The 20,175-nt window shown below is 38.3% G+C and overlaps 1 protein-coding gene across 1 annotated transcript in view; it reads left to right on the forward strand.

Moving 5' to 3' along the window:
- The window catches only part of LOC106883723 (dynein beta chain, ciliary), a 362,109-nt gene that overhangs the window by 168,543 nt on the left and 173,391 nt on the right, over positions 1-20,175 (forward strand). Inside the window, exons 39-44 of the mRNA XM_089364269.1 lie at positions 1,262-1,488; positions 2,463-2,553; positions 2,700-2,938; positions 5,204-5,347; positions 9,348-9,477; positions 17,591-17,920. Coding sequence (XP_089220395.1) covers positions 1,262-1,488; positions 2,463-2,553; positions 2,700-2,938; positions 5,204-5,347; positions 9,348-9,477; positions 17,591-17,920 — 1,161 coding nt within the window. The remainder of the gene's footprint in view (positions 1-1,261; positions 1,489-2,462; positions 2,554-2,699; positions 2,939-5,203; positions 5,348-9,347; positions 9,478-17,590; positions 17,921-20,175) is intronic.

Consider the following 20,175-nt stretch of genomic DNA (forward strand, 5'->3'; position numbering starts at 1 on the left):
CTATGGATATATTTTCTTGGCAAACTTTCTTTGTGGTGAACTTTCCACATGGTGAATTGATGGCAGTGAACTTTCCCTGTGGTGAATTGATGGTGGTGTATTTACCTGTAATCGATAAAATAGTCACCATTTTATCAAGTCTCAGCTGTGGAATATTCTAATGCAAGATGGATATTAATTAATGATAGTCTCTTGAGTGCAAGAATGACAGTTCCACAATTTTTTTCTGAACAACCTGCACAGATGGTTTGTTTATAGCTTCACTCATTGCTACACATTAGTACCCTCCCTCCATCAAATTGACATTACCTGTCTGTACAGGTGCAAGGTGTGGCACACATCAGATGTCAAAGTGATCACAAAGCAATGCGAGATGAAGTGTTTTGCTCAAGAACACAATGTACTGCTCAAGAAAATGATGAATCATAGAAGCACAAAAATTTCACATCTTAATTCAAACATGTATCTATTGCTATGAATGGAAACTCTACAGTAGAACCTTCTATGGTAGCATCTTCTTCCCATTTTACTCTTCCAAGTGTTGTCTTTTACATTATTCTATATTTACATAAATGTCTTGTTTTGTCTTGTTTCAGCCATTGGACAGTAGCCGTGCTGGGACACCACTTGGAAGGGTTTCGATAAATCAACCCCAGTACTTATATTTCAGTCTGATACCTATTCTGTCAGTTTCTATTATCAAACTGTTTAAGTCATGGGGATGTAAACAAATCAACACTGGTTGTCATGTAGGAAGCACCAATGCAAATGTACGCGCGCACACACACACACACACACACACACACACACACACACACACACACACACACACACACACACACACACACACACACACACACACACACATATGACAGGCTTCTTACTTTCTGTTTATCAAATTTACTCAAAAAGGCATTGGTTAGCCTAAGGCTGCAGTAGACAACACTTGTTCAAGGTGTTGTATTGTAGGACTGAACCACACAGCCATGCCTGTGCCTTGGTGTCACATAACTGGCACCCGTGTCAGTGACACATAAAACCACCTGCGCTGGTGGCATGTAAAGAGCACCCACTGCACTCTTAGACTGGTTGGCATTAGGAAGAGCATCTAACTGTAGAAACCATACCAAATCAGAATGGATCCTGGTGGTTCCCTGGCTTACCAGTTCCAGGCAAATTGTCTAATCCATGCCAGCATGGAAAGCAGACGCTAAATGATGAGGATGATGATGATTTATTCTTGTTATGTTTAAATTTTCAGACACACAAAAAATTGAGGAAGAACCAGCCTATTACGATGTTTATAATCCCCCAAAAGCTGGTTATTTGTGCAGTTCTGATGTAACAAACTTGACAGAAATTTATCAAGAGCTTTCTTGGATCATTAAGATGCCACCTCAGCTGGTTTCACTCATTGCCAAACTGAATTTTTATAAACAGATGGATGGAATATTGAAAGATACTTTAACATCACAAGAAGCTTTGAAGGTAATAATTAGCAGAGTTTTATAAGTTTCATCACAGCATTCTATTTCAAATTTGATTTCAGGATCGTTTTCACTGCCTTTTTGGTCAGAATTGATAATTATGTTAACAATTCTTTCTTCTCACTAAGAGTATAATTAATTATAACTGATTAAAATTTTGTTGTACCCAATACTAAATAGTGCTAGTAATGATGTTGCTATTGGTTTTCCTGTCCCTAGGTATTTTATTCTCATTTTTTTCACTATGAGAATATATAGGCTGTGACAAAGTATCTATAACATCAACAATTTTTTCTGATATTCTAAACTATGTAGGCACAGGAGTGACTGTGTAGTAAGAAGCTTGCTTCCCAATCACATGGTTCTGGGTGGCACCTTGGGTAGATGTCTTCTATTATATCCTCAGGCCAACCAAAGCCTTGTGAGTGGATTTGGTAGACGGAAACTGAAAGAAGCCCATCGTATATATATATATAACATATATATATATATATATGCATGTATAAAGTATCAAACTGAGGAAAAGAGTTCCTTCAAAGGGGTGGGTTAAACATCCAATTCACTGGTACATCAGTTGAATACCATATGAATATGGATATAATGCAATTACAAAGATAAATTAAATAGATAGAGAGGTACTATTGACAATCCAATAATTTATTTATATTATAATATTACAATATTACATAATATACTATGAATATAATATAACATAAATATCATCTTCATTATCGTTGGGGAATGGGGAAACAGGGTATATTGGCCATAATAGTACAACAGTATGTGATGAAATAAAGGATGCAGAACATCGTAAGACTGTCATGTGTTGTGGTTTGTGAAACAGAATATTCTGAACATCGTAATATTTCTTCTGTTCATTGTAATATTATTTCTATTCACTTTCATATTAGTTTTGTTCAATATCCTGTTGATTATGTTAATTCAACCAGACTTCAATTTTGATGTCTTTTACAGAATTATGCTTCAGAAATAAATACAATGATTGATCGAGTGTCCAAACTGCTCAGAATTCTGGAAAAGGAGAAAGTGATGTGTAGAAAATCAGGTTGGCTTGTTTTCTATCCTCCTCTTCCTCCTTCTTGCTACCTATGCCAAGAATGCAAATTCCTTGAATCTACTCGATCTTTGGATAATTAATCTGAAACAGTTCTTTCCTTTTAATAACATACTTTTTTTTGTTATTTTTGTCAGGAACAGAATCAGTTGTTGAGTCAAAAGAAGTCTTTAGCCAGTCATTAATTCAAGGAATGCACCCTCACATCTACAGTCAACAGATAACAAAACTTCGGTGTCTTCTTTTGTGCCAGTGCTATTTTAAAGATATTCTTGTACAGATGTCGGAATCTTTGGTGGAACCACAGCAAAACTTCTATTGGAAAGTCCAACTTAACTATATTTTAAACAGTGAAGGAAAATCAGTTGAAATTAAAGTGAGATTCCTAATTGTAATAAATGCTATTGTTGTCTTGCCGTTGTTGCCTGTCCAAAGCATTTTCATAAGTTTATCCTAAACGTTCATGCTTGCTTTCAGACTGTTATTTAGCCCATGTTTCATACGTTCTGAGTAATATAAAGCATTCCTTTCATAAGTCCCAAGTTACTCTGGTGGTTGAAAAAAACTGGGTTTGTGTATCTTATATGATACATAGAGACTGGAGAAATATGTCCTGTGCATCAATCACATGTAATATACAGGACAAGCAAAGGACTAAGTTGTTTAGTACTCAGATTGTCTCTGATCAAGCAAGCCTGTGACCAATTGAAGAGTTTTAACCATAACAATCCCATCTTATCTTGGAGAGTATATTCAAGACGATATTGTCCAATGTGTACTTCCATTTTCAAGAGAGAAAGGTGAGGGCTTGAGGTGAATATGGCTGCTATGTCTAGCAGGATGACCTCATAGAGGTTTCCTCATTGGCATATGATAAAAGACCTTTAAACCTTGTATGTGTGTATGTGTGAATGAATGAATGAATGAAAAGTCATATATGATGAAGGATGTTACAAGCCTAATTTGTTATGCAGTGAAGTGAGTGAATAAAATGCTATGGTTTTATCGTTGTTGAATGACATTGAACATGAAGTTGTGAACCAACAAACAGGTCTATAACATTCAAGCTGCTAGAAATAACAGTTTAACTTTCTCAGATCATACTTTACTGTCTTTATAAAAAAAGAACACAGTTCTAATTACATAAAAATGCTGCCTTAGTCACAACTGGAACACTTTTCATCCTTAGTCTGTTCCATCAGGTTGAGTGAGGTTAAACAACTGCAACAACACATGTTGTGCATATCTAGAGTTCAGACAAAAAGTACTTATTCTAAATATCTTAATTAAACACAAAAAATGTAATATTAACCAGCGATTTCACCCTACCCTAGGTAGGTCTATGGAACTATATTACAAATTCCCAAGGCATGGCTGTGTGGTAAGTAGCTTGCTTACCAACCACATGGTTCTGGGTTTAGTTCCACTGCGTGGCACTTTGGGGAAGTGTCTTCTACTATAGCCTTGGGCCGACCAAAGCCTTGTGATTGGATCTGGTAGACAGAAACTGAAAGAAGCCCATTGAGTATATATATATTTATATGTGTGTGTCTGTGTTTGTCCCCCCCCCCACCGTCTCTTGACAACCGATGTTGGTGTGTTTACATCCTTGTAACTTAGTGGTTCAGCAAAAGAAGCCGATAGGATAAGTATTAGGCTTACAAAAAATAAGTCATGGGTCAATTTGTTCAACTAAAGGCAGTGCTCCAGCATGGCCACAGTCAAATGACTGAAACAACTTAAAGAATAAAAGAATAAACTGTTTAATTTATCAGGAGATGCATTATGAAAGACAAAGTCAACTTTGGCAGAATTTGAACTCAGAGCGTAAAGACATGAACCGCCACTAAGCATCTTACCTGGCATGTTAACAATTCTGCCATATCATCACCTTAACTTTTCATCTTTTATCTTTTACTTGTTTCAGTCATTTGACTGCGACCATGCTGGGGCACCACCTTGAAGTGCTTTTTGTCGAACCACTAAGTTACAGGAATGTAAACACACCAACATTGGTTGTCAAGTGGTAGTGGAGGAAAACAGACACAAAGAGACATATATATATATATATATATATATATATGATGGACTTCTTTCAGTTTCCGTCTACCAGATCTACTCACAAGGCTTTCGTCGGTCCACAGCTATAGCAAAAGACACTTGCCCAAGTCACCATGTAGTCGGACTGTACCCAGAACCATGGTTGGGAATCAAGTTTCTTACCACACAGCTATGCCTGCAGGTCGTAGTATAATAATGTCATATATATTCCCATTTTATATCTGAAAGATATTGTGCTATCAATACATTACTGTACTAATGAAACTATCGCATGTTGTTATACACCACTGGTCACAATGCACTTTACATTGTTGTAGCTATCCCACTGGCTGGGTGGGCAGGCCAACATCACCCCACCATCCTGAATGGGATATCAGTTTGTCACAGGGTTTTCCATTTTCAACTGGAGCAATGTGAAATGAAGTGTTTTGCTCAAGAACACAGTGCAACTACCAGTCTGGGAATTGAAACCATAATTTTGCAATTGTGAGTGCAACATCCTAACCACTAGGTCACTTTCTGCCAATGCATAATTATAGGAATTTACCAATTGTAATGTGTGTGTATGTATAAATTTCAGAACATGTACTCAAGTTTCAAGTACGGCTTTGAATACTTAGGAGTCATGGGCAGAGAGATGATATTCCCAGTGACACAGAGGAGTTTGGTACATTTATTGAGGATCATCACATCATTTAATGCAGGCCTCTGCATTGGCTCCCAAGTAAGAATAACATTTTTAATAGTTTTATTTTATGAACTTTCAGTGTTTTCCTGTGAATGTTAATGTGTGTGTGTATGTATATGTATGCAAGTGTGGCCGTGTGGTAAAAAGTTAGCTTCCCAGCTGCATAGTTCCAGGTTCACTCTCACTGCATGCTGTGTTGGGCAGGTGTCTTCTACTATAGTCTCAAGCCGACCAAAACCTTGTGACTGGATTTGGTAGACAGAAACTGGAAGAAGCCCATCATCGTCATATATATATACATATATCTGTGTGTGTGTGTCTTTGTGTCGTTGTTTGTCTTCCACTGCCACTTGACAACCTGTGATGGTTTGTTTACATCCCCATAACTTAGAAATTCAGCAAAAGAGGCCAATAGAATGAGTACCGGGCTTGAAAATAAGTGCCGGCATCACTTTGTTTGATTGAAAATTTTTCAACGTTGTGCCCCAGCATGGTCACAGTCTAATGACTGAAACAAGTAAAAAAATAAAACATGTGTGTGTATAAACAAGGTGGTTAGATGTTTTTTATTTGTGTGTGTGGTAAAGTAAAACAGAAAGGCTTTCATATGCCCTCTATACACACTCACAGAAGCTCTTTAGAATATAATATATATGTATGCATGTTGTATTTGTATGTAATTAGATATGTATGTTTATTGCTGTAGATATTTCCTTACCATAGTTTCACACAAGTATCCAGGAACTGATGTTGCAAAAAGCTAGTGGGCTGTGTATAAATTAGGTATTAAAGACCAAGGTAGCCTCAGTAAAGAATAGTAATTTGCACATCCAACTTAACATTGGTTTGATAGATTTTCAGTATGGCATTTGGCAGTGAGGTGCCTGATGCTGATGAGGCATAAATTATGCTGAAATCACATATGATAGTACCATCTATCAGTGCTGATGAAATTTTTCGGTTGATATGAGGTGGAATCAAAAGTTCTCAGACTAATTATGTTTAATAAAAAAAAACTTATTTACCTAAGTTTTAACATCATTTCCTTCGAAATAGTCATCTTGCACAGCAACGTACTGGTCTCAGTATCCTTTCCACTTTTTCTGGAAGTGAATTGAGGACCTTCTGTGTTTCACTCTTGATCTCGACAACAATGTTAAAATGATGACCTTTGAGCTGTGTTTTCATTTTGAGGAAGAGATAGAGGTCTGCAGGTGCTAAATCTTGTGAATAGGGTGGGTGCAGAAGTGAGACCATGTTGTTTTTGGCAAGAAACTCACAAGTGAGGAGAGCTTGGTGACTGGGTGCATTGTTGTCATGAAGAATCCAATTTTTTGCACTCCACAGATTCGGTTACTTTCACCAAATGTCCTCCCTCAAATGTTTAAAGACATCATTGATTGTCCTCCGATGATCCTCATGCACAAGCTGATGAATTTTCTCCTCATTTACAGGGGTGATGCTTGTGGCAAGTCTTCCAGTTCAATCATCATTTTCCAGGGATGTTCTTCCACTTTTGAAGCGCCGGTGTTACCCAAAACATTGCATATAATCTATTGCTGTAAGCTTCCCAAAGTATGTTCAGTGTCTCTGTAGAAGACTTCCCAAGTTTAATGCAAAACTTCACATTGGCTCTTTGTTCCAACTTCCTGTCCATGACAAAAATTGCAGACTACAGGATACACATGATTACAAAAACACGAATTTCATAACTTGTGAAGTAAACACGGTGATGTCACTCAGCATGCTGCCTCGTGAAGGTCACTGCAAACTCTCATTGTTTACGCAACCATTTGTTGCCATCTGTTGGCAAACTACAAAACTAGTCTGGGAATTTTTTGATACCACCTTGAAATAATCTGTGCTTTTTAAAACGCTTAATGTCTCTACAAAATGATTTCTCAGGATGATTATTGCAGCCTGTGACATTCAAAACAATGCATCCAAGTCAAGTTGGCTGTGCAAAATTATCTTTCTATGTTTGCTTTAATAAATCCGACAAATTCTTTATATCATCATTGTGTCCAAAATATAAGATATGAGCATAAAACCATGTGGTAAAAGTAGCTGTAAAAAGTATATATATATATATATATATATATATATATATATATATATATATATATATATATATACATATATACTACGGGGGCTTCTTTCAGTTTCCATCTACCAAATCCACTCACAAGGCTTTGGTCGGCCCGAGGCTATAGTAGAAGACACTTGCCCAAGGTGCCACGCAGTGGGACTGAACTCGGAACCATGTGGTTGGTAGGCAAGCTACTTACCACACAGCCACTCCTATATATATATATATATATATATATATATATATATATATATATATATATATATATATATACATACATACATACATACATACATACATACATACATACATACATACATACATACATACATATATATATATATATATATATATATATATATATATATATGGAATATAATGATTTTTCCTAAGTCATGGGGCTGGTTTCCCAGTTTCCATGGTGCATGTATTTTCTACCCTGGATGAGATGCCTGTCTATTGCAGGAAATTCTCATTTTTGTCAGTGGACTGGACCAATGGAGAATGAAGTGTTTTGCTCAAGAAAACAAGGTATTATCTGGTTCAGGAATCAAAATCACAATCTTTTGATCATGAATCCAACACCCTAACCACTAAGCTATGTGTCTGCACTCTCCCCACACACACACACACACATGCAAGTACGCACACACACACACAAAACATAAAAAATACAGAATACTAAGAAGAGAATACACAATTTCTTAACTCTCCCTCATGATACCTTGTTATTCCATAGGTTCTCTATGTAAAGCACAAATTTTATTCTACTTTTGTTGAATACATAAAGTATTTATGATTCTCTTAATTGTGGTTAAGACCTTACTTATTACTTAGCTGTGGAGGCGCAATGGCCCAGTGGTTAGGGCAGCAGACTCACAGTCATAGGATCACGGTTTCGATTCCCAGACCAGGCGTTGTGAGTGTTTATTGAGCGAAAACACCTAAAGCTCCACGAGGCTCCAGTAGGGGATAGTGGCGAACCCTGCTGTACTCTTCCAGCACAACTTTCTTTCACTCTTAATTTTTGTTGTGCCTGTAATTCAAAGGGTCAGCCTTGTTACACTGTGTCATGCTGAATATCCCCGAGAACTACGTTAAGGGTACACGTGTCTGTGGAGTGCTCAGCCACTTGCACGTTAATTTCACGAGCAGGCTGTTCTGTTGATCGGATCAACTGGAACCCTCGACATCGTAAGCGACGGAATGCCAACATTACTTAGCTATGCTAGTAGCATTTTCTCTTTATTCTCCTTGTACCCTTCTCCCTATTTCAGCATATCTTCCTCCTCTGCTACCCCCATCCTTACTCCTTTCATTCATTACTTACCTCTTCCTGTCACTCTATATGGTCAGTTGCCATTCCTAACTAATTTATTGTCTGCTTAGTGAGATTCCCTTGGCCACCAGTGGCTCCCCCTTTCACCACGCTCACCTTAACTTTACCTCTCTCTGTTTCATCTCTTCTGCCTCTTTTCATTCCCTCTATGTCATAGTAATCCTCCTTCCTCTCTCTGCCTTTTGATCTTATTCTTCCTCCTCTCCCCCTTCAGCCTTTAAATCTCCAGCACTACTAAGTTAACTGCTTTTGGCAAATTTCTCTTAATGAGGGGAACCAGACTTATAGTGATATCTCCATGTAACTGTTTACTGATTGCATACCTATGACTTTTTTGCGTAATCCATCTGCAAATTGTGAATATTACAGCATATGGCCCCAAGAAACTCTTGTCTGAGCCATGTAAGCAATGAAAAGCAAACAAAATGATGATAATAATGATATAAATCTATGTGTGTGAGTATGTGTGTGTATATCATCATCATCATCGTTTAATAATGATAATAATGATAATGATATACAGATAGACACACACATGCACACACATGATGTGTGCATGTATGCATGTTTTTAATATCTTTATTTCCATATTTTTGTTCTCTATAAAGAATGGTCAAAATAAAGAGACTGCCAAAGATCTTAGTTACTGTCTCGGAAAGGCTATGTATTTTGTGAATTGCTCTTCAAATATTACAACTGATATTCTTCATGATGTCTTGAAAGGAACGATATTAACAGGTTTGTTTACCATTTTTGTAATACAGTTCCCAGTGTGAAATTTTCTTATCAGTTGTTATTCTTGACTGGAGAAAAGTTACATTTTGGATTCCAGCAGTGTAACAAAATCTCTTCAGATGAACTGTAGGAATTCAAACCGAAATCAAGTTTAAAATATCTAAAGAAGTATTTTTTTGTTTCAGAGGAAGAAACCCAACTTTTGTGAGGAAATTCTTGCTATATGAATATGTGATAACGAAAGATCATCAAATATTCTAAGGCCCAGCATTAATTGATAACAGAATGAGGATTTAACCTTTTAGCATTTAAACTGACCATATCTGGCCAGAATATTCTACTTATTTTATGTTCGAACTGGCCGGATCTGGCCTTTCACACCTACCCTACAATGTCATTCTTAGAATAATGAATGACATCTTTGAAATCTCAAAAGTATGAGGTTAAGCATGATAAATTCAAAACAATGTGAATAAATATGCATTATGTTTTACAGAATAATCTGAATGTTAAAGGGTTAATTGTTTATGAGTAGTAATCATGTTATGAGGTTTTTCTTCCTTGAGATGCATAATGTTTAAGAACAGATTGTTGGGTCATTAGTGCTGGTTGGTTTTCAGATCTCAGTTTATATAAGATGTGCTTAGCAATCAAGATGTGTTGTGATTGTGTGCAAATAAAAATCCATATAAATGGTGAGGAAGAAGTGTAGAATGGTCTCATGAAATATAATTATCTGTTCAAGGTAATAAGCAGAGAAGGAAGAACAGGAAAAATAGAATTTGAGACAAACATTCATTGAACACATTCAATGAGAGAGAAAGTTTCCAAACTTCTATATTTTCCAGGAAAACTCACAGAAGTAAGATCATAGTTTTTATGTGAAGTACCACAGTTGTTTCCAAGTGTAATATCTCTCTCCTGCCTTTCTCTAAATCTTAATGTTGGTATGTTTATGTGATTGGATGAGCATGATAAAAAGAACTCCACTGTTTTGTTTGTAATTTGACTGCTGTTCTCTCAGTGGGGCATGGCTAATAACTCTCCTACCAACAAAAGATGCTAAGATGAAAAAAAAAAAAAGATTTAAATGGGAGCTATACTTGAATAAGAGGCATTTTTGTTTATTAGCCATGCAGGGCTGAACACAGAGAGGACAATACAAAGTAGAACTTTTCTTTTCGAAAGAAAGAGAAAAAAAAACGATCAAAAGGATTGAAAGCGTTTGTGACGTGTAAACAGCAAAAAAGGTAGGGTAAAAATGGAAAAGATGTTTATCCTTGGAAAGACAACCCTACGCAAAAGACCATGGTAACCTCAGGCAGAGAAAGAAACACATGAGAGCAAAGCACTCTCTCTCTCTCATCATGCTTAGAGTGATTTCGTCATTCACGCATACTATCTTTGCTACATTCACCCACCTTTTATTGAAACTTTTATGAGACAAAACTTCCCTCTCTATTCTAACCTTCTTTTTCAAGTGGTATTTGAAAAAGTTGATGAGCGATTGGCCAGAGAGGAAAGTGTTTGTCTCTGAACCTTTCGCACAAGTCCACCGCACACATTTTTTGACCATAGCCACCAGTACAATGAAAACTGTCTTGCCTTCTCGGTTAAAGGGAGGTGGTGGGGCATATTCACAATAGATTTGGCAGATAACTGAATTTGTCCTACATGTGACAGCAGCCATTCGACATAAGCCCACAGGTCTGAAATGGTTGAACACTGCACAAGTGTGTGCAGAATAGTTTACAGTGCTCTGACCACATCTCTGGCAAGTTTGTCCGGTGTATCTCGATCTGTGCCTGTTGAGCTTATTCCAAACGGGCAATGCTTCCCAACAGCACTGCCAGGCCAGGGATCTCTGGTGATTGTCCATAGGACCCAGCCCAAAAGTTGTCCTGAACAGGTGAGTCAGGTGTTCCCTGTCAAACCAAGATTCTCCCTGGGAACGTCGTCGCACCTCACCTCCACTAATCCTCTATAAAACGACATCGTGGAATTGAAATCACACAAGTTTGGTTCCATACAGTAAAGTTGCTTGAGAGCAAGGCGGCACTCACGGTGCCATTCACCCAGCCTTGGTCTCTGTTTGATCCATCACTGCAGTTCAGCCAATGAGACGAGCTGCAGGAAAGTGCACCTCATAAACGGTGACCACACCTGTTCACCATCGTTGATGAAGCGTAGATGAAGCAGTCTCAGCACATGCCTGCACATCATCAACCATGACATGCCTAGCTCTCCATTTAGCAGGTGTTGATAGCAAATGGATCGCTTAACCACCAGAACACTTCCCTTCCGCAAAAAGCAGATGAGTATGCATTCTGGTTTGGTGATGGTAGACTCAGGACAAGACATGACGGATGCGATGTACGTGTTTTCCACCTCCGCCCGACCTTTTAGGGATAGCTTTCTTTTGGCCCATTGCTGGGTGAGAGTGGCTGCCCTACTTGCTATCTCATCCCAGTTCTTCTCCATTTGGCGGTCTGGTCCGAACCAGACCCCAAGCAATTTAAACAGTCTGTTGGTCCAGTGTCCCACGATGGAGACACTGTTGGATGGCATGGGCCTGCCTCTCCTGGTGCTGAGCCACAAACCCACTGACTTTTCCAAGTTAATTTTTTTTCTCCCGTTACTGCTTCATATTCTTTTAGTGTCTTGCTGTCCAGGTCAATATGTTTTGGCTCAACACTATGACAGTGACATCGTCCACATATGCAGACATGCCCCTCCCACATCCCAGTTCTTGCAGGATGCCCCTCAGCAGTAGTGACTCTAGAGTCAATATGTACAGAAACGACGAAAGGGGGCATCATTGACGGACCAAACACGTGATGTTAAATGGTCTGGATAGATGACCATTTACCCAAACTACTGAGCGGATGCTGCTGTATAAGGCAGCGACCCAGCTGCAGAAGATGGGACTGAAACCAGCCACTCTAAGGACAGCCTCCTAGTAGTGATGGTCGATTGTATTGAAAGCTTTTGATTGATCCAAATTGATCAGCACCCCACCCATGCCAGGTTCCTTAACTACCCTGTCAATGATGTAGCACATCAGATGGAGGTTGTCATGGACACTCCTGTCCGGCATGGTGCATGTTTGTGCCTTGTCAACCAGTTTCTCAATGACAAGCACCAACCTCTTGGCTAGCACCTTGGCCAAAATCTTCAAATCTGCACTGAAGTTATCTATGACGTTCCTCTTGTTTGGATCTTTCATTAGAAGTGCCACTGCTCCTTGGCTCACAAAACTGAGGATACTCCTGTTTTGCTACCAGTTGTAGTAGACTGCTGCTAAGATGCCTCTGAACAAGTCTGGCATATGACAATAAAGCTCGTAGGGCAGACCATCCAAGCCTGGTGACTTGTCTCCTGTGCAGCCTGCCATCACATCCCGTACATCTGCGGCTGTGATGGGTGTTTCACAACACTCCGCCTCTCTTGCTGAGAGTCATGGCAGGCCATGCAGGTAGGCACTAAAGTCCATCCTGCGTTCTGACCCACCAGTTGTCCTGAACAGTCAGGCAAAGTGCTTTTGAAAGGCCTCACACATCCTTTCAGGCTGAAGTAATTCGTGCCCCTGTTCATCTGTCAGAGACCTAATAGTGGCTTTGTTGCCTCATTGCACCTCCGCCACTCGAGCCTCTTGAGCAGCTTCAGTTCCTTCATTTCTCAGAGCATGCATCCTAGTTCTGACAATACATCCTTTGTGTTTGGCGTTGAAGTGTTGGTTGAGGGCCAACCTTGTCGCCAGTACTTTGGACATGATGCCACTTCTAAGTGCCTCTTCTAATTTCTTAACTAGGTCTCTCTCTATTCTATTTCGGTCTAATGCTAGGGCCTTACTGTACCTAACCAATTCTGCTTTAATTGCTTTCTTTAGGGCATACCACCATCTATCGTTGACGATGGCACCCATCAATGCCCTCTTAACTAATCTGCCAATCCAGTCTCTGTAAGCCTGATGTGCTGTGAACAACACATTCATTTTCCAGTAACCGGGACCCTGCCTATGATTCTTTTCTAAGTCGAGCATACAAGTCACAAATTTGTGATCTGTGTAGCTGACTATATGGAATTGTGGACAATCTATGTTATCTCTATCCACTGTCCTACAGAATACTCTATCTAAATACAATCTGGATGACCCGATGCAGTTGCTCCATGTCCACATTAACAAATTCGAGTGGTCCAGTCAGTACTTGTCAGACAGTTGGAAATGTCTGAGCAGGTCTTTGAGACATTTACATCCCCTCTTATTCCTATCTCTACCCACATAGTATAGATGTGTGTCCAAGGTAGCGTTCCAATCTCCCACTAAAAGTAAAGGTCAAGACATTCCCAGGAAAACCTCTAGACATCAAAAGAAATCTGGCTGACCTGTTAAGGATGGTGCATAAACTGTTATCAGTTGAAAAGCACACCCATTACTGCCATTGATATCCAAGACGACCTGCCTACCCACTGGGTCTAGGAATATTGCTTTTACTTTGAGGTCCAGACTCTTCTGAAAAAGCACTGCAGTACTGCCTCTGCCCATTCTCAGCAGACATGGAGAAAAATAAATGTCGAATTGTCTGCCAAACATGTGCTGGAGGGCCTGCAGGTTGTGGAGTCTGGTCTCACTGATGGCTATGATATCCACATTCTGTGACTTGATGTCATTTAACAGGTAACCTTGTTTCCAAGGCAACCCCAAGCCATGCACATTTATACAACCTATTCTAAGCATGTTCCTATTGAAAGTTGTGCTTTACACACAAAAGGAAAAGGAAAAGAATGAGAGAGAGAGAGTCACTTACTGTTCGAAAGTTGGTTGTTCTTCACCTCACAATTTTCTCTCAGAAGATTTTTGTATATATTTTTTGATAAGTACTTTTGAAGTCTCTCTGCCTTCAACGGCCACATGAAGAGTTGCATCAGGGTAGAGAGATTTCAGTGTGTTGTATGTGTTTTGTGTCACGTGTATGATTTTTATGTGTTGTGGTGGTGTTGTGTGTGGGTGATTGTTGGTTTTCACATCGTCTTCTGTTATGTTGGTCTTTAACCTAATGTATTGCATTAGGTCTGAATTATTCGTGTTTATTGCTGTCAACAATGTGAAGCCATTTGGTGTTTGTGTGTTTGTATTGTTTGGTGGTAATATATGTGTTTTGTGTGGAGGTTGTGTTCTTGGGAGTAGTGACTCTTCTTGATTTGATTGATTGCATGGCTTTTCTTTTCCTTCCCCTTCTTCTTCTCCTCCCTGTGGCCATTTGCCATTCTTCTGTATCGCCTTTGTCTGACGACATGTCGGAGGAATCAGAAGAAAGGAGGCGAAGGGTATTGGGATCAATTTGTGTGTTGTTGTTGATGTTGTTGGTTGGTGGTTGTTGGTTGGTGGTTGTTGAGATGTGATGTATGGGTTGATGGGGATGGGGCTTAATTTTTCCTTTCTTTCTTCTGGGTTGGATGCTTGTGTTGTTGTTGCTGGTGGTGGTGATGGTGATGGTGTTGTCTCTGTACTTGGTGGTGTTGTTTAGATGGGCTGGCTTTTTGATTGGTGGAACTCTTCCATTTGCTTTATCAGTTGTGCTGCTGGCAGTGTGGATAGCAGTGCTGGTTTGCTTTTTGGTTTTTGGTTTTGTTGTTCTTCTTCTTTTGCTAGATGGCAGTCTTTTTTAAGATGGTGTCTGCTACCACAAAGGTAGCAATGTGGCCTTCTGCCTTCAACGGCCACATGAAGAGTTGTGCCATCTGGAATTTGAATCAAATCTGGGAGATATTCTGTTGTTTCCAGATTTGCTTGAATCAATAGATCCAACTCTAGTCCAATCTGATTTTGCTGCCCCAGGGTGGCAATTTCTAGGATGTTGATTTCATCTGCAAAATCATAACAGATGGCTGACACCAGCCATCTTATTTCTGTTTTGGGAGCACATCTTTAAACTTTACCTTTGTCACCTGACAACCGAGGTAAGTGAGAATCATTATAAGTTCCCCGCATTCCAGGCATTTTATTGAGTGTTCCTTTGCGCATTCTTTCATATCAAACCATATCTTGATCGTGGCAAATATTTTGCCTCTTGCAATATGTGTTTTAAAAGCCCACATGGGCTGTAGACATTTCTCAACTGTTTCTTGAGTGGCCTATTCTAATCTTTATTTTCTGTGTTCAGGGTTTTGTAAATAATTGCTTTTTGGAAATGTCTTGCAACATGCTTTCTGGGGTGTTCAGTTTAACAGTTCTGTTTTCTTTGTATAATAATTGTCTACAATCTAGAAGTGCTTCCTTTAAGACAAACATAAAATATTTCTTTTACTTTAAAACAGAGGCAAAATCATTTAGTTTGTCTGTGATGTTGTTGATGGTAGCAGTTTCTGTAGCAGAAGTGATAGTGGTGGTGACAGGAGAAGTGATAGTCATGGTTGCACTGCTCATTGTTTTACGAGTGTTTACATTGTTTCTGCTTCTCACTTGTTCAGAGGGAATGCTTGCATCAGTATGCATATTGTTGTTCAAATGTGTGTGTATGTGTGAGTACATCAATGTTTTCTTTTTTGTTCAATGTGTTTTGTGTAAGTAATGGTAGGAAGTTCATCTCTAACTGTAGCGCTGAGGCACTGGCACTCTTAGCCGAACTGTCCATGTCTATTGTCCAGACAGATGAAAATATTTATGAGATAAAATTTTGCAATATGAAAATTCATTCTGAAAGGGCGAATTTTTGAGCGAGCTTTGTTCTAGGCAAAGCAAATATTATTAGGAAACTTTCTGACAAAAGTATATACAGGTATACATAAGTAAACACGACAAAATATATGAACTTATGCGTGACGATGAAAACGACAGCCAGTTGGATGCAGCTCAGTATTCAGTATTAGACTAATCAGATAATATTTCTGATGAAATACACTGTCTTTTTAGATTTTTGTGGGTGACTGCTTGTCTCTGCTTTTGTTCTGTTATACCTACACCATTTCTACCAATACATTGCCTGTAGCTAGTTCTTATTTAGGTAGATCCTGCATTCCTGCACTTAATATTAAAGTTTAGGTATTGATTTAACCTGAATACTCATTGTATGTACCTATTATTTTATGTCATTTGACATCTTATTATCTCTTTTGAACTGATCTGCCAAGCATTTACACACTGCTGAGGCGAGTGCAGGTCAGGTGGGCAGGTTGCCTTGTTTGAATGCCTGACACATGACTACCTAAAAGACTGTTTTGCAGTGAATTGGCAGAGGGCAAGTGCACACAAACTGATCAGAAAAAGCACTTGAAAGATACATTCAAAGCCTCACTGAAGTTCTGTTAGATCTACTCTGACATCTGGGAAATGTAAACACAGGACTGCCCTGCCTGGTGTAGCCGTACCAACAGAGGTGCTACTTCCTACAAACAGAACGGGATCACAATAGCACAAAGAAAATGTGAGCTGTGCAAGTCCAGAGCCAACTCCTTGTTTTCATCCCTAGCAGACCACCAGTGCATGACATGTGACAGAACTTTCTGAGTATGCATCAGACTGATTGGCCACAGTCAGACGCACCATGACCCATCTTCTTCTCCCATGTGATGTTCTGGTTATCAGTGACAACGACATACAAACATTATTATAACCCACCAATAATTGACCACTTTATTTATAAGTTTATTCATAAGTTGGTGTTTAGAACATAATTTAACAAAAGGTTCCTACATAAAACTTTGAAGAAATATTTTAATTTAGATCAAAACATTAAAATTTTTGTTTTTAACCATAGAATCAGGTACATTCTCAGACAAGTTAGCATCAAAAGGTTTAAAGATATCCATCTTAATGTTTAAGATGGCAGAAGCATTAGCATGCTAGACGAAATGCTTAGTGACATTTTGTCTGTCTTCATGTTCTGAGTTCAAATTCTGCCAGGGTCAACTTTACCTTTTGTCCTTCTGGGGTCAAGAAAATAAGTACAAGTTGAACCTTGGGATTGATGTAATTGACTTACTCCCTCCTCTGAACTTGAAGGGCTTGTGCCAAAATCTGAAATCAAGATTTAATATTTTTAATCTAATTAATTACAGAATACTTAATGAATTTATCATTGAGACAATATTTTCTTGACATTCATTTTTTTTTTAGGGTGTTGGTTATGTTTGACAGAAATTAACCGTCTATTGCCTTCCCAGTTGGCACAACTTGTCAGAGAAACTGCAAAGATAATGGATGCATACAAAAGTGGACAATTAATGGTGACACATGGAGATAATGAAATGAAACTGATACCTGGAGGAGCAATAATTGCTACATTGTGTTCTACCCAAGAGAATAAACCATATGACCCAACTAAGCTACCAGTCTACCCATCAGTAACAGCTTTTCTTCCTCCTGAGGTCATTAAACATTTTAGACCAGTGGCATGTCTTCGACCTTCTTTTCAAAGTATATTGGAATCATTACTCTATGTTAATGGTAAGTTATCTTCTGCTAGTTTTTTGAAGGCAGAAAATAATTGATTTGGTCATGTAACACAATACTTTCCTTCTAGTGAACATGGTGATTTATGGATAAAACTGCTTAAAGAGGTATTGACAGGGAAGAAGACGATGGAACATATGCAGTTAGTTGATGGCTTTAGAAGGTATATGGCTTGGGTGGTTAGGGTATTCAGCTCATAGTCATTAGTTTGATTCATGGCAGTGTGTTGTTTGCTTGAGCAAGTCATTTTATTTCACATTGCTCCAGTCCACTCACCTGGCAAAAATGAATTGTACCTGCAGTTCAAGGAGCCAGCCTTGTCACATTCAGTATATCATGTTGAATCTCCCTGAGAATTATGTTAAGGGTACGTGTATCTGTGGTGTACTCAGCCATTTGCATGTTAATTTCACCAGCAGGCTGTTCCATTGACTGGATGAACTGCAACCTTCATCATCATAACTGATGGAGTGCCAGTTATAGAACAGGAAGGATGAAAGTTGCATCTCTTGTTATAAATTTTGATTAGGATTTTTTTTTATCACCTCTAAACAACAATATATCATATATGTTTCTTGAATTGAGAGAATATATTTCTTTTATAATGTTGAAAATTTATAGAACTCAATATAAAGCCAATTATTATATACTTATTAGCAAGTGCAATGGAAAAATGACATTCTCAGATCGACTAGACAATGTATCTCTCTTATCCTAAATTGTCATCTGATTTAACTGAATCAGATAAAATATCCACAATTCTATTTATTTTTTGATACCATCTCATTAAATATTGAGCAGATGTGCAATTTCAATGAATATACTTATTTACATGTTTTACAGTCAACTAATGAAACAATTTGTTAATCTTAATGAAAACAATTTGAGTAAAATATTTATTATGAATTGTAATTAGTCATTCTTTTTCTGTTATTTGCATATTTCATATAAATGTGTTGTTAAGATGGCAGAGTGAAATCTGAAGGTCATTTAGCTATTTAACACTTCCTCAAGAAACAGTACAAAATGCTGCCTTGTAAACTCTTGTAGTATCCAGATTATGTAATGTACAAAAATTTCTTAAACTGGGTACAACAAGGTTCCACTCAGTCACATATTCTTCTTCAAGTATACCCTTTTGATTTTCCTCAGCTTCTCAAAACATACATGTACAGCAGATGATATCCCTCTCACATCCTCCAACTATTTCCCAGGCATAGGTCTCTATTACTCCAAAACTACATAGATCACCTAGAAACCTGGGTCCAAACAATATCGACATACTACACACACATAGGAGATTAAAATACTATAAGTTGTGTACAACACTTCCACAATAGTCACAAATCAGAAGGCATAGTAAAGAAAGCAAAACACACTTAGAGATTTACAATTCCTCTATTTGGATAACAGAAATGGAGCAACAACAATGATGTTTTACTAGTACACTAGATCCATCAGGTATCTCACCATTCTTGCCTGGGCCTCAACTATCCCCATTGTTATGTCATCAATTATGCCAACCTGCTTGGAAGATATTGCTGGATTTCTGAAAAGTTCTTCTTAAGATATTCCATATCTTTCCAAAAGTAGGATACCTCTCTACATGTGGGGCAGAGCCACAAAATTTGCATTTGACTTCTTTCTGACAGTCTCTGTCTACAACACTGACAATTCTTTTAATGTAATTATCATCATTGTAGGAACCAAGTAAAATTTGCTATCATTTCAAACTGCCAAATATAGTTATTACAACTTAACCGAAGCATTTCACGGAACTGCATGTTCTAATATTTTCAGAGTGTACATAATTTATCAGTCCATTAGTTAGCTACATTTGTATTAGGTCAACTTCAGCAGATTGCCCTTCTGTTCCCACCTTATCAAATTCCCCAAAACATGCTGCCTCACTTTCATAATATTGATGTATTGGTTCTGATGGTGTTTGCTTCTGAACCAGAAAGTGTAACCATTTGGCAATAACCAGTTTCTTCTTTGTTCTTATTGGGGATATTGTAGTCTTTTTTTATGCCTGTGAAGTGCATCTCTTTCAACACAAGGGTACATCATCGGAGACTATCTAATATTCTCTTCCCCAGCTTTAAAGATGAAATAAAAAGATCAATTATTTCTTTACTCTCAGCAGATACCTTGAGCTTCTACCCTCAGCAATGGCTGAAATGTATCTTAATGAGGCATCAGTCAAATCAGGATCAGGTATTAGTATTTTCCATATCCTACCAGTGACA

This window comes from Octopus bimaculoides, chromosome 16 (genome assembly GCF_046866305.1).
Source record: "Octopus bimaculoides isolate indiv1 chromosome 16, ASM4686630v1, whole genome shotgun sequence".
Lineage (NCBI taxonomy): Eukaryota > Metazoa > Mollusca > Cephalopoda > Octopoda > Octopodidae > Octopus > Octopus bimaculoides.